The 13,948-nt window shown below is 51.2% G+C and overlaps 2 protein-coding genes across 7 annotated transcripts in view; one reads left to right on the plus strand and one right to left on the minus strand.

The window, feature by feature from the left end:
• The window catches only part of TMEM184B (transmembrane protein 184B), a 30,429-nt gene extending 21,210 nt beyond the window's left edge, over positions 1-9,219 (plus strand). Inside the window, exons 6-10 of one of the 2 annotated variants that reach the window (XM_039571537.1) lie at positions 1,459-1,550; positions 1,847-2,016; positions 3,957-4,151; positions 5,022-5,045; positions 6,088-9,219. In XM_039571537.1, the coding sequence (XP_039427471.1) occupies positions 1,459-1,550; positions 1,847-2,016; positions 3,957-4,151; positions 5,022-5,045; positions 6,088-6,329 (723 nt within the window). In that variant the 3' untranslated portion in view covers positions 6,330-9,219. The remainder of the gene's footprint in view (positions 1-1,458; positions 1,551-1,846; positions 2,017-3,956; positions 4,152-5,021; positions 5,046-6,087) is intronic. The other variant, XM_010410579.3, reaches the window with a different exon arrangement.
• Positions 9,220-10,179: 960 nt separating this feature from the next.
• Positions 10,180-13,761, minus strand: MAFF (MAF bZIP transcription factor F). 5 transcript variants are annotated; one of them, XM_039571542.1, is made up of 3 exons: positions 13,615-13,761; positions 12,260-12,313; positions 10,180-12,178 (listed from the first exon to the last, which is right to left on the minus strand). In XM_039571542.1, the coding sequence occupies exons 2-3, from the start codon at positions 12,293-12,295 to the stop codon at positions 11,765-11,767; spliced, it is 450 nt and encodes a 149-aa protein (XP_039427476.1). In that variant the 5' UTR covers positions 12,296-12,313; positions 13,615-13,761; the 3' UTR covers positions 10,180-11,764. The 5 variants fall into 5 exon arrangements, with proteins under 5 accessions (XP_039427476.1, XP_039427474.1, XP_039427473.1 ...); XM_039571540.1 differs by having other exon boundaries at positions 12,260-12,316; XM_039571539.1 differs by lacking the exon at positions 13,615-13,761 and adding an exon at positions 13,382-13,498.
• Between the last annotated feature and the right edge of the window lie 187 nt (positions 13,762-13,948).

Below are 13,948 nucleotides of genomic sequence, written 5' to 3' on the forward strand. Positions count from 1 at the left end.
CTGTTGCCTCCCATCAACACCTGCCCATTTTCTGCTCTTTCCAGTCCCTTTCATCCTGAAGGAACCTGTGTGTTATAAACATTTCTTCTTTCCACCTTCACGCCCTGCCCCCCAAACTTTTCTCAGGCAGGTGCTTGTTGTGGGTCAGTCTGCCTGTGTTGCCTGTAGACCTCCAGCAGTGTGGTGTTTTGCTGGTGTCTGTGGTGTAAAATCCAAGCAGCTTGTTTCCTTAAAGATGTCTTGATCAAGGTTCTTTGCTGGGCCTCTGTCTGGTGACCCTCACACATGGGTCACACACCATCCATGTGCTTCCCATATGCTACAGCATCTTCTGGGGAAGCAACTAAAAATAGTACGTGGTGGTTTGGATTGCAGGGAAATGGTTAAAATGTCCCCAGATCGGAAGGAGGGGAAGCTCGGAGGACAGAGTTGTTTACCAATTAGCCTGACCTTTTCCAGTTCACATATTTAAAGTGACTCACTAACTGGCATGTGCTGAGGTTTTTAATCTCCTTGAAGTCTTATGACCACTAACAAATTGCATCGTGTCCAAAGCAATTATTACTGTTTGGTTTTACCTTCTTTCCTTACACAGCCCTCCCCAACATGTACACAGGTCAGCACCTATCCAGGCTCTTCCAACCTCCTTCAGGGAGACACAGGTCACATCTCTTCAGGGAGACATTTTTAGGGCCATAAGTCTTCCCTTTTTTAGGACTTTGAAGTTCAACATCTGGAGAAAGTTGAAGAATGTGGTGGCTTTGAGAGAACACTCAGTCCCAATAGGAGCAGTAGTTTATACAGGCAGAATGGATAGAGCTGATCCCAAGTGCCATGGAATCTTTGGGGAGATTCAGTAAAGGTCATGTGGATGGCAACAGAATAGCTCGTAACTTGTGTGTGGCAACACACATCGCTGTGTTTACAAAACGCCTTCATATTGTGGCAGCTGTCAAAAGTTCCTCTTCTGACAGCGGGGTTCCCCTCCAATCCGGGGGACCTTCTTGCCTAACTTTGTGACAACTATGGACTGGAGTTTGCTTTCCTTTCCCAGTGTGTCTCTGTTAAACTTGCTGTGTCTGTGCCATAGCATAGTGTGGGATTTTTTGTTTTTCATACTGTTATAGTGCATAAATGTGCTGCACCACAGCCTGTGAAAAGCACCTCTGGAAGAGTAGGGCTGAGCAGCTTCTAGGAACAACCCTACAGAGAGGTTTTTCTTCCCATTCTGGACAAGTAGATAGCACACGTACATCTTCTGAATCTCCTTCATCTCCTTTTGGGTGCTACAGTCCTCAAGCACAATTGATGAGCAAGTGGCAGGCTCAGACTTCTTGTTGGGGCTGGATTGTGTTGCCTTGCAGAGTGGTCCCAGTGGACACTCCATCATGATGCTGGTTTGGCAACTTGTCCTCTTGTACCTCCTGCCTTCTCATTCCTCCTCTCTCGTTTGTGTAGGCTACCCTGCAGTTCTGTGTGGTGAAGCCCCTCATGGCGATCAGCACAGTCATCCTTCAGGCCTTCGGCAAGTACCAGGATGGTGACTTTGAGTAAGTTTATTGATTTAGCATGCAAGACTTGGCTGCCCCTTCTCTGCCTGGCTTTGCTTATTGTCCTTGTGTGTGCTGAGCCGTGGGAAAAGATGAGACTACATGGACTGATGTGCATGAGAAAAGAAGGCAGAGGTAGCCCTCTTTTAGTTTCATGCTTTTTCTGCCTTAGTTACAGGGGGGAATGGGACAGGGAGGCAGGAAGGAAATGGACTCTTGGAACTCTCCGTTGACAGTGGCAAGGGGAAAAGATCATGCTGAAGTTTCAGGCATTCATATATATCTTCTCTTTTCAGTGTAACCAGTGGCTACCTCTATGTGACTATCATCTACAACATCTCTGTCAGCCTGGCACTGTATGCCCTCTTCCTTTTCTACTTTGCCACACGTGAGCTGCTCAGTCCCTATAGCCCAGTCCTCAAGTTCTTCATGGTGAAGTCTGTCATCTTCCTGTCCTTCTGGCAAGGTGAGCTGCTTTTCCCTTCTCTTGCTAGGCACAAAGAGCTCTCTGCAGGGGCTCAAACATAGGAGTTGATAGAGCAGATGTTGATTAATAGACATTCTGTCTTTCTATATTCCATTTGGTTTGTAGTCATTCATTGCTTTTTTCTGGGAAACCTGTTTTGCTCATTTTAATTTTTGTTTATATGCTTCTGAATCCTTATTATCCCTGTGTGTGCATGTGCACAAGAACATCTACCTGGCAAAATCAGCTGATAGGGTGAAGAGTCCTCTGCATTGCTGAAACAATCATAAAACACAAGCTGCCAACATTTTATCCGCCTACTGCCATTTTATCGATTAAAGTGGCACATCTAAAAAATTTTAGTGCTTTTTTTAGTGCTCTATAAATAAAATTTTAATGGTATGTCTGTGATGTATGTGAAGCAGCAAGCTGGCTGGGTGCAGTGTGTTCTGCCACAGAACCACTGCCAGGAGAAGGACATTCAGAATTCATACACATGATGCAGAGGCACAGTCGGAAAGTTGAAATTCCACCTAAGCTTAGTGCTTCTGACTAATTGGCTCTAAGCATTTCCCTGTTCAGTGCCCTACTTAGGTTTACTGAGCTGCACTTCAAAGGCTAATTGAGTAGGAACTTAGGTGGAATTTAGGCTGTTGGAGTATGGCCCATCCTCCCTATTTACAAACTAATAAGCCGTCTAGTTTATCATCTTGAGGCATCTGGTCACACACTTTGTCTTCTCTGAAATTTTTCAGCCACTAAGCTATTGACAGGGAGAAACCTGTTTCTTATAGTGGTGTGTCAAAAACACTAATATGCTTAAATGCAAAGTTCTGTTACTTCAGTTTTTGCTCTAGCTAGTGGAAGTGCTGATGTTGTAAAATGTGGAATATGTCAGAATTTTCTTAAGAAAGGACATTCTTTGATGTTTGATCTTTGTATACTTTCAAGTCTAATCAACAAGAAAAGAGGTTTAATCCGTGAAACGGCAGCCAACAAACAAGCTCCAAGTGATACCCAGGTGTTAGAAGGACGAATTACTTGACAGTAGAATTGCCTTGTTAAGGTTTAGGGCTTAACATGTTTCAGTGACCTCAGGGGAAGTTAACAAAACTTGGGAAGAAGGATGTAACACAGATTGTGGGCACAAAAAATGCAGAATTTACAAGCCACAGGGACATTTGGCAGAACCCCCAAGATAAGGAAGAAACTAATAAAGACTGCTCAGCAACTGTGCTGAATCAGCTGCAGCTGAGTAAAAGGTAATTCTGGCAGGGGGAGATCACGGCCACTGACCCAAGAAAGCACCGACTCGAAAGGAGAGAAAGACTGAGCGTGCAGACTAATTAGCACGAGCAGTGAGAGGATCATTAACCAATAGAAGACAGAATACTAATTAAAAAGAGAATTAGGTAATTTTTAGCCAAGGAACATTAGTAGCTTTGTTTGCTAAAATGTATAAATAGCAAAAAGCTTTGGTAGCCATCATGCTGGCTTTGTGGATTTCCCAGCCAGCACCCCTTTCTATGCAGAACTGTAAATAAGCCAAATACCTGGACTCTTTGTGTGGATTGGCATCTTGTACACTGTGTTAAAGAGCCTATTTTGGGACAACACTGAGATCACCGGAGTGCTTACAAAAATACCTGACTCCACTTACCCTTTTGGACTTGATTAATTCCTGCAGCAGTTAGTTTCACAGTTTGTGTCAGTTGAGAATAGAAGGGGATCAGTGTTTGAACATTCTTTGCCTTAATCTATTTGTCTCATTTTACTTCTCCTTTCTCTGTTGTACAAGTGACCATAGGTGGGTGTTTGTAGCTCATGTGGTGAGTGGGGTTGTGTCTAGGACGTACAGCACAAACAGCTATTTCCATTCTTTGCAGTTACTGTGACACCATGTTTTCTGCACATTTACATGAACTTGTTCCTTTGTTTAGGGATGCTGTTGGCCATCTTGGAAAAGTGTGGTGCCATCCCCAAAATCCACTCTGCTAATGTGTCTGTGGGTGAAGGCACAGTAGCTGCTGGCTATCAAGACTTCATCATCTGTGTGGAGATGTTCTTTGCAGCCATTGCCCTGCGCCACGCCTTCACATACAAGGTGTATGTGGACAAGAGAATTGATGCCCAAGGTAGGAAGTATGCCAGGGCTTGTCTCTTTGGTACTGAGACTGGGTGGAGACTGGTCCCTCAGGCAGCCAACACACTGAAATGACTCCCAACCCGATAGCTTGGAAAATGCCACGTCCCCTCCTGTGTGGTGTCTGAACAGATTTATTGTGCAACAGCTCTCTGGGGCAGAAACCTTCTGTGAATTGCACTGTTCCCTTTTCAGTTCCCCAGTATGCCACCCACGACAACTTGTTGCAGACCTGAGGGCTGTAAGATGTTGCATTGTTTCGGTAGAATGGGTTTGTCCTTCTTCCTGTCTCCCCAGAGGGGAACTCCATTGCTCCAGATTATGCAACAGACTTGAGGGCAGGAGGGACAGGGCCTAAAACAGGCTCTGTTTTGAATCTGGCTTGGGAAGATGAGTCTGTGCTTTGGCAATATGTTTGTCATGGAGGAGGATCTTCCTGTAACGACTTTGTGAGGGCTGGGTTGCTATAAGGAAGATTCTTATTTTGGGGAAGAGGAAGATGGATGTTATCTCTGGGAAAAGGAGGTTTTGTGCCTAGTCTATGCAGTGTTTTCCGAATAAAGGGATTCCTTCCTGCTGAGGGAGATCTGTGCCAAGGTGCAGGAAGACAGCAGCCCTTGGACAGGTGTTGATGTAGATGACCCCTCCATCCCAGCCAGCCCCAGAGGTTTTGGAAGAACGGTGGTTGCAGTGGGGACAGATGAGATCTATGGGTGATGAAAGGGTAAACTGCTGGTCAGTACAGTGGGGAATGTTTCAGCGGGCCTTGTTCAGTTCTTGTTATTTCCTCTTTCTCTGTCTCTGTCTCTCTCTCCTCTTCCTTTTATCTCTCCCTTGCTTTGGCCACTGGTCCCTGATGCAGCTGTTCCATCATATGGGCCATACGGTAGGTACAGCATGCTTTGTGTGTTTGTCTCAGTTGGTTTTTAGCTGGGATGCTATTCTCTCCTGATTCCCAGCCTGCCTACAGCCTGCCCTGTCCCTTGTTCCCCTTTCCTTGCAAGTCTGTAACTCGACTGCCTCACACAGCTGCTTTAGGGTTGTCTGGATTATAAGTAGTAAAACAGCCACGTGGGCATTAACGCGTAGCTTTAGAGCATTTGCGTTGGAGCTCTGGGGATCTCTCTCCAAAGAGTTGCACAGGCTCTCAAAGGAGCTGCTCTCACCCCAGCCTCCCTTCACTTTTATGACTGCCACAGATGATCAGCATGCTTTGGTTCTCTGGGGAGCTCATCCCCAGAACTGACCAGAGCCAGAAGCCCATACTGGAAATGGAACCGAAGCCATGAGACATGGCAGCTCCTAGAAGGAGACACAGCTTCCCTCTGTGCTCAGCACTTGGGTGGTACATTCTCCAGCTGTTGCTTCCTTCATGGTATCATTATAACACATGGGGTTGTTCTGCCTCTAGTACTGCCTGTTTCCCTCCTTTCCTTACTTTGTGCTGCTTTCCACTCATATGATTTCTTTCCCATGGGCACTTTGATACCACCTAGCAGTCTTAATTTTCAGTGGGTGGAATGGCAAATGCCATTTCTCCTGCATTTTTAGAATTTACTTAATTTTTGTCTTCTGAAAGCATTTAGAGGAGCACCTCTATACCTGACTGTATTTGTTGCACAGCCAGGCCAGCACTGGTAGTGTGTAGTGGAGGTTGTCACTGTGGGTGTGTCCCGTTCTCATGGTGTGTCCTCCATTTGGTGCTGTGGTGGATTCACTTGGTTCACGGTGTCTGGGTTTAGGAGCACCACTGGTAAAACTCGATACTATTTGTGTGGTTTTTCCTCAGCAGCTGCTTAAGGAAGTCTGTAACACACCTTCTGTGGGATCTAGGATCGCATGTTCCCTGTTCTCCTTACCTTCGTGTTAAGAGATGTGGGGAAGGCAGCAGTCTTCTTTACTTGTCCCTTCCTGTCTTACCCAAACAGGTCGCTGTGCTCCCATGAAGAGCATCTCCAGCAGCCTCAAGGAGACCATGAATCCCCATGACATTGTCCAAGATGCGATCCACAACTTCTCTCCAGCCTACCAGCAGTACACCCAACAGTCGACACTGGAGCACGGTCCCCCCTGGCGCAATGGCAGCCACGTGATCTCGCGCTCCCACAGCTGCTCCGGTGCCCGCGACAACGAGAAGACCCTCTTGCTGAGCTCCGATGATGAATTCTAGGAGGGGAAACTGCCAGCACAGGCTGTCATTTTCCTTTTTTTTTTTTTTTTTAAATAATTTATTAATGCAGAAACACGCAAGTCATATCACTTCCTAGAGAGTAAAGATTGCAGAAGTGGGCACTTCCCATTAGCTTTTGTGGGTACGGACACGATGAGCAATGCGGAGGTGGCGGAATGGCCAGGACTCCATGCTCGAGCCCATTCCTTACAGCAGCAATCAGAACTGATTCAAGCAAAGCTCCAGGGTTTGGGGCACTGGCTTCCCACACCTGCCCAGCTTGGTGTGGAGGGTGACTGGCCGGAGCCTGGAGTTGTAGCCAAAAATATTTTGGTTTTTTTCCAACAGGACAACCTGACTGCTTTCTATTTCTTTTCCTGAATGGTTGATGTAGGCACAGTTTTCCCCCCAGCTCCCTGGTACTAACATCTGTCTCTGTGATCCTTGGGAAATAGAATGGGGATGCAGCCATAAACGTTCCTGGGGACCAGACCGGAGACTGGTCTTTCTATATAGCCATTGCCTTGAGTGCTAAGTAAGGAACATCTGTCCCCACCCTCCTGAGCACCTGGTTATGAGTCCTTGAGTGAGCGAGGGGGAAAAGGACAGGGCTTTCTTCGTGTTCCTTGGCTCCCTGCATTTCCAATTGCTATAAAACCTTGTCGAAGCTCACTGGGGATGGACTTACTTTTTCAAAAGGGTGGAGTTTTTTAATCACCAGGTGTCCAAGCTTCCCATCTCCCTGGCTTCCTGTGGCAGGAAGCCTCCCTGGAGCATCTGTCTCCTGCTAACAAGACTGAGGACTGGCTATGGTAGATGGTGGAAGTTTGAAGAGCTCTGGCCCCTTCACCCCTCTTTGGGAAGGGAAGATATGTAAACACAAAACCAGTTTTTCTTCTTGTTTCCTATCCCTCAGCATCACATCTGTCCCTCTTAGAGGTAGCTGCCAGAGCAGGTCCTGGTCTCTCACAGGTAGCTCTCCCCATGCTCATCATCAATGACTTTTCCTGAGCTACACAAGTTTTCCCCTTAGGCTGGAATATTCAGGAAGGAATCTTGCACACTCCTTTGTTTTTTATTTTTGTAGCTGTTCTGGGCCAAGGTGGAGCAGACTTGAAACCTGACATGACTTGGCTGGTCAATTTGTCCCTTTTATTTTCTCAGGCAGCAATTGCTGCTGCTGCTGCTGCACATTTCACAGGCTCTGCTGCACCTGCAGTGCTATCAAGGGTGGAAGCAGCATCCATGGAAGTGGGAGAAGCTTCCCCTTCTGTTAGGTTTTGGATGAACCCATGGGTACTTAGTGGAGCCAAAAGAAAAGTGATCCTTCTGTAGATCTATCCAGGGACCAGGAAATGCCTCTTGCTTGCTTAAAATTATCTAGGGGAAGAGTGGGCAGCACACTCAAGTGCTACAGCTCAGGTGTTCCTACTTGCAAGCGAGAAGCAAAAATGAGAGATTGGAGCAAGCTGCTGTGTTCAGCTGTAGTTTCTCCCTTCCTCTCCCACTTGATGCCTCCCCTGCCAAGGGCAGACCTGTGTGATTCTGGATTGCTCCTTGCTGCTCTGCTAGGAGAACTGGAGTCTGGTTTGCTGCCTGGAGTTTATGTTACCGTTTGTTTCCTAATCCATCTGCTTGTTCATTGAGTGTCTCAGAAGTGACAGTGAGTGAAGAGCACCTTATTTATTCAGCACCTCTGCCCAAGCTGGGCAGCTTCTCTGCTGCTGGATTTCCCCATTTACACACATCCTGCAATGCCATGCTGTTAGTTACTAATTTTCCTAAGTCTGTGACTGCTTATTTAGACATGCAAACACACTCTGCCAGGCTTTGTGTGGCCTTGGTGTAAAATTTCCTCATGCATAAGCCACCTGGAAAGCAGGACTGAAGGTTGAATGGACTTTCCTTCTGTCTTCTATGGCTTTGATTAACAGTCCTTTAATGTGAAATACTTATGTTACTCTCCCTTTTAGGAAAGTGGGGCATGGGACATGGTCCCATCCTCCCCTTTCTTTGCATTTGCAGGCCTTGATGATGTCCCAGTATCACTTGGTGACAGCCCCCAATCCCCCAATCCTTGTTGCATTTGGGTGGCTGAAATCTGTGTGATTGCCCCATTGAGCATGAAGGTGGTCCAGGCTTAGAGAAGCGTTTCTTAGAGCTTATTTTGAAATGTCTCCTGCATATATATATATATGTATATGTGTATATATATATATATGCTGTACAGAGGATCTGGATATTCTCAAAGCATCGTGTGTGTAATGGTTTCAATATAACTCTTTTGCACCAGCTGCCTTTGGAGGAGCTTGGTGAGCTAGTGCCCAACAAGCCAGCTGCCCTACTTTATAATTTTATATACATATATGTTTTTTAACACCACACAAAATCATCCATCACTGAGCTTCCTGCTCTCCCTCGTGACTGGCAAGTGCCAGAGCAAGCACTGGCTCTGAAGCCACTTTGTGTTGGAGGAACAAATATGAGATCCAGAGCTTGAAACTGAGAAGGCCAAGGCATCCATGGCGTTGTAGATCTGCTCATGGTAGCCCAGGGCCCAAGAAATGTGCCGGTTCCAGGAGTAGACCCTTGGAGCTGCTCTCCCTCACCTGCTTCTGCTCTCCTTCCTTCCTTCCTTTTTTGTTTACCATGTAACATACCCATGGGATTTATTATTTTTCCATATAGAGTAGTTCTTTGTATATAAATGACTGAAAAAAAAGTATGATAAATAAGACAGAGTCACCTAGTTTTGTACCTATCGTGTTTAACTGATGTGAGCTCAGCGACAAGCCGCTCTCTATTTTGGTCTTTGTGACGTTATACTCTGCAGAAATGAGCAAATATGATGACAAATAAAAGATATAGAGATAATATAGATTGTACTTAAGCTGGCTCTGTGTGGTGCTGTCTGGATGACTTCTCTGAGTTCTTCTTCCTTGCAGGGACTGAGGCTTGGTGGGTCAGGATGTCTTGTCCTCTTCCCAGAAGGAAAACTCTGTGTATCTATGTAGGAGCTGATGGAAAAGCATCACTGCAGCACCCTCGGCTGAGACACCACTGCTGGCCCAAGGCAGGAGTGAAACCCATGTGTCAAAAACCTGGAGCAGAGATCAATCCTTCCTTAGGTGTTCACTGTGAAACACCAGTGGAAGAGAGGGGGCCCCAGCAAACAGTGGCTTTGGGATTTTCTTCCATGAGCAGTGTTTGGGGCTGGGGGCATTTGCAGAGGGAATGGGAATGTCAAACCCCCAAACCATCCGGAGTGCTGCAAACTGCTGGGGACCTGGCCCACCAGGACATTTGGAACATGCTCACTGCTTCTACCTCAGCTCTGAGGAAGGGTGGCTTTTCCACAGAGGGAGGAGGTCTGGCTTCATCTCCCAGTAAGGTCCCTGCCACACTTCTTCCCCTTCTCCTGCCATCCATGGGCAGAAGCTCCTTGCTTTCCTCCTTGCTGTTTCCAGGTAAGGCAGTAAGGTCACTCAGCAGGGAAGTTTTTTGGCACAGATGCCCTGACTGCACCTGCCTGTTCTGCACCTGGTCCAATTTTTGTAGTGAAAAGCATTATCTTTCCCAGGAAAAGCTGATTCAGCACAGCTGAACTGCTCCTGAAAGCAAGTGCTTTGGGGGGTGGTATTCAGCATTAAGCATGCTTTTTTAGGCCTTTTCTCTCAGAGACTATAAATCTGTTTTTGTCTTAAAAAGCCATGAGCTATCCCCCATCCCATCTTTTTTGGGTGCATTCTTGAGCGTGTCTTGCAGCAAAGCTAGAGAGAGCCTGCAAATCTGGTCTCACTCAGACACAGCTCTGTCCCAAGTTCAAGAATGACCAAACACACTCTCTATGTTTGTGGAAAAAAAAAAAAAACTTGCTTTATTTGTAAAGTCTACAAAATACAGAGGAGTCGGGTAGGACACATACTGTAAGTCAGAAAATAAATAAGTTTTTTTTTTGCTCTATATAAGTATAAGATAAAATGTGATTTGCATATATAAAATATAAAGTACGGCTCTGTACCAACATCCTGGCTGTGCCGAGAGGCGGAATGGCAAAGAGGACGTGAAAATAACTTATGTTCGTGCAATAAATAAACCCAAGAGGAGTTGGGGTGGGGGATACCAACCACAGTGCCCCATCCAGGAGTGGCAGGCACCTCTACAGGGAAGAATGGAGGCTGCAGCTGAGGGCGGCTGGCGTGGCAATACCCAGGCAGGGGCAGAACAGAGGGGCAGGGGAATCATCTGCAGCAGCAGCTCCCGAGCTGGGTCTGCCTCCTGCTACCTCCCCTGTGCTGCCTGTATTTAGCGAACCCAGCTCTTCTCCAGTCTTTCAGCCTGCTCGAGAGCCGGTTGTCCCACACCAGTGTCCAAGCTGGAGGAAAACCAAAGGGAGGAGCCTACCTGCCTGCCAGGCAGCTCCCAGGAGCAGGGATGTTCTCCACCCCTACTTCCCACCTCCTGCACCTCCACCCCTCTCTCTGCCTCCGCATCTCTGACTCTCGAGAGCCAGGAGCACCTTTCCATGGGCTTTGTAGGTGGTGGGGCCATACAAGCTGGCCTGTGCTGAGCAAAACAGTGTTTATCTCTGCTCCAGCTGCCTCCGCTTCCTTCCTGCCGGTGCTGCTGGATTTCAGACACCCGGCCAAGCTGAGTGTCCCGTCAGCAGGAAGAGGCGTGAAGGATGTGCGTGATAGAAAAAGATAAAACAGCACCACTGCTTCTCCCCTTTGTGGACAACAGCCTGGGCTGACCCACTCACGTCCCCCAGCTCTCCCCTGCCCAGTCACTGTCACCTCTGGGGTCCCCCAGCACCACAAGCTGCCACAGTGCTTTCCCATTCCATTCACCCTTACCAGGCATCAACCTGCAGCCACTTTATCTCCCCCTCTGACCTGCCAACCTTCCCTTGCCATCTGCATCCTCAGAGATTTCAGACATGCTGCCATCTGCCCCCCTGCTACAGCTGTGGTCCAGGCTGTGTGCCCAACGCTGATACCCTTCTATCATGCCTTCTTCCACTACGCTGCAAAACCTCTCTCTCCTCTTTTCCCTCTGGTACATGCTCCTGGGACTGCCTGGCCCACATTCAGCTCTCCCATGCCCTCTCACAGAAGAGAGGCACCTGGCATTTTCCTACCAGCTTGGAGCTGTGGGATGCTTCCCCACTGCTGCCTGCATGGGTTCGCTCTCTCCTGTCTGCACACCCAAGAGGGGAGGGGCTGTGGGGGCCACCAGTGAGGTCCTGTCCTCCACCCCAGCACCCACATAGCAGCAGCCCTCCCTGCCTGGGGGAGCTGGAGTTCAAGGGATGGGAGAAGGGGGATTTTGGGCACAGGTCCTGACAGGGAGGAGGTTGGGGAAGGGCTGGGAGGCAATTCATGGGGAAGGTGCCCCGGGGAGGACTGTGTCCTGCCGGAGGACGGAGGCCAGCACTAGGAGTAGGCGGCCTGGTTGGTGCCGGACTTGACGATGGTGATGACACTGGCGGTAGCCACCTTGGCAGGGTGCCCATGAGTGGCCACAGTGCGGGCGAAGCCCTGCAGGGCCTCGTACTTGCCACGGAGGGTGTCGAGCTCCAGGCGCATGGCAGCGTTCTCCCGGGCCAGCTTGTCCACCTCCCACTCCAGCTCCATCTTCTGCTTTTGCAGCTCTTCCTTCTGGCAGACGCGCTTCACCCGGCAGCTGGCAGCATAACCCCGGTTCTTCAGCGTCCGACGACGCTGCTTCAGCCTCGCCACCTCCTCCTTGGAGAGGCCCCGCAGGTGGTGGTTGAGTTCCCGCACTGACAGCCCCATCAGCTCCTCATCCGACAGCAGTGGAGTGTTCTCCCCCAGCTCCCGCTTCACCTGCCGGAGAGAGGCGTGCTTGCCTGAGACCCCCAAAACCAGCCCCCTGCCTCCCACGTCCCTGTTCCCACTGGTGCTCACCTTCAATGCCTTGCTGGAGAGCCCGTCCGCAGCCATCCTTTCCTCACTCTGGCCCTGCTGAGCAGCCAGGAGAAAAGCCGGTTACTGCCAGCCCCGTGTCCCTCACCTCAGAACAGAGGACACCGACCCTGCTGGTCCCCTGCCTGCTGCCCACATCCCCCCCACCCCGGGCCGCATGACTCATCCCACTCCTTTTAAAAAAGTACATAGTAATAATATTAATAGCAATGATGAGTGCAAGGAATAATAGTAATGGGGCAAGGATGGACCTCCCGCCCTCCTTCATCCCATCACGAGACGGTTGGGATGCTGCTCTGCCCACGGGACCCGAAATGCCCCAGCCGCCTGCTGGGAAGCCAAGCCTTCCCCGCGGGGAGGAAACGCAGGCGAGATCCGCCCGAGGCTGAAGGGAAAGTAAAAGCAGTAGCCCCACGGAGTGACAGCGTGGCGAAGTCACCCGGCCGGGACCCGTGCGGAGGTGCCGCCCCACCGCCCGGGAGAGCACCACGGGTGCCGCGCAAGGGTTGGGTGCCCCCAGGCTCCGGGGGCGAAGGGTCGCGGCGCCCCGTGATTCAGCAGCCCAGGGGAGAGAGTCACGGAAGCGGTGCCTGCCCCTCGTCGGTGGCCGCTCCCCCCCCCGTCCCTGGGTTCGGAGAGTGAGGAGGGGTCCGGCACCCCACACTGCAGCCCAGCAGCTCTCCCCACCTCGGGGAGCCCCGTTCTCGTTAGGAGAGCCCTCGGAGGGACGAGGGGGGCCGGGACGGGGCCGAGAGCGCCCCGAGAAGAATGAGGGGCTGGAGAGGGGCGGCGGCAAAGGTGGAGCCGGGGCGGCTGGAAGCTGATGCAATCCGGGCCGGGGATCCGCCGCCGCCGGAGCCGGAGGAGCGGCGACGGATCCCTCCAGGGCGGTGGCCGGGAATTGGGAGGGAAGAGCGGCCGGCCCCGAGCGCGGCCGGCCGGCGGCCCCCCCGCCCCAGCCCTAGTCCCGGTCCCGATCCCCGCCCTCGGCGGCGGCAGAGAGGCCTCCAGCCGGTGCCGGACCCCGCCGCCCCCCTCTCGCGGCCGCCGCGCGGGGGGCGCAGGCGAGGCGGGAGCGGAGGGGCCGCTCCGGGCGGCGCTCACCTGGCGGCTGCGCTGGTCCCGCGGGGCCGCTGCCGGGTCAGGGCGTCGGGCGGCGCCTCCAGCCCCGCTCCCCGCGATTACTCACCCGCGGATTCTTTTCATTCATAAAAACACAGTCATGCGGTGACGTCACCCTCGCCACGCCCCCCCGCGTCGCTGCCGCGCGGGGCGGCCGCTGCCTTTAAAGCGCCCGCTGCCCTTAAAGCGCCCCACGGTGCCAGCCCCCCTCGCACCTGCTGCCAGCGCGCACCGCGGTGTGAATGCAGCCGCGCTCCAACAGCGCTGGTTCTGACTCCAGTTTAGGGATGGCGCGCGACCGATGAACGGCGCTGCCGGGAGCAGAACGCCGCACCAAAATGGGCCACCACCTCTTTAAGGAGGGTTGCCCCATCCTCGTCGCCCCGCCCCTCACAAAGATGGCGCCTCCCGCCCTTCCGCCCGCCTCCCCTGGCAGGCGGCGGGAGCGGCGTTAATCCCGCCCCCCGCGGCCCCGCCCCGGAAGCGGCGCCGCTGATTGGCCCGTCCCGGGGGGCGGTGCCGGCGATTGGCGGGCGGCGCGCGCTGTCG

This window comes from Corvus cornix, chromosome 1A (genome assembly GCF_000738735.6).
Source record: "Corvus cornix cornix isolate S_Up_H32 chromosome 1A, ASM73873v5, whole genome shotgun sequence".
In the NCBI taxonomy this organism is placed as follows: domain Eukaryota; kingdom Metazoa; phylum Chordata; class Aves; order Passeriformes; family Corvidae; genus Corvus; species Corvus cornix.

Coding starts and splice junctions, on each gene's coding strand:
- MAFF (XM_039571542.1), bottom strand. CDS start 12,295: ATGGCTGCGGACGGGCTCTCCAGCAAGGCATTGAAG. Junction 12,179..12,259: donor TCTCCAGCAAGGCATTGAAG/GTGAGCACCAGT, acceptor TCTCTCCGGCAG/GTGAAGCGGGAGCTGGGGGA.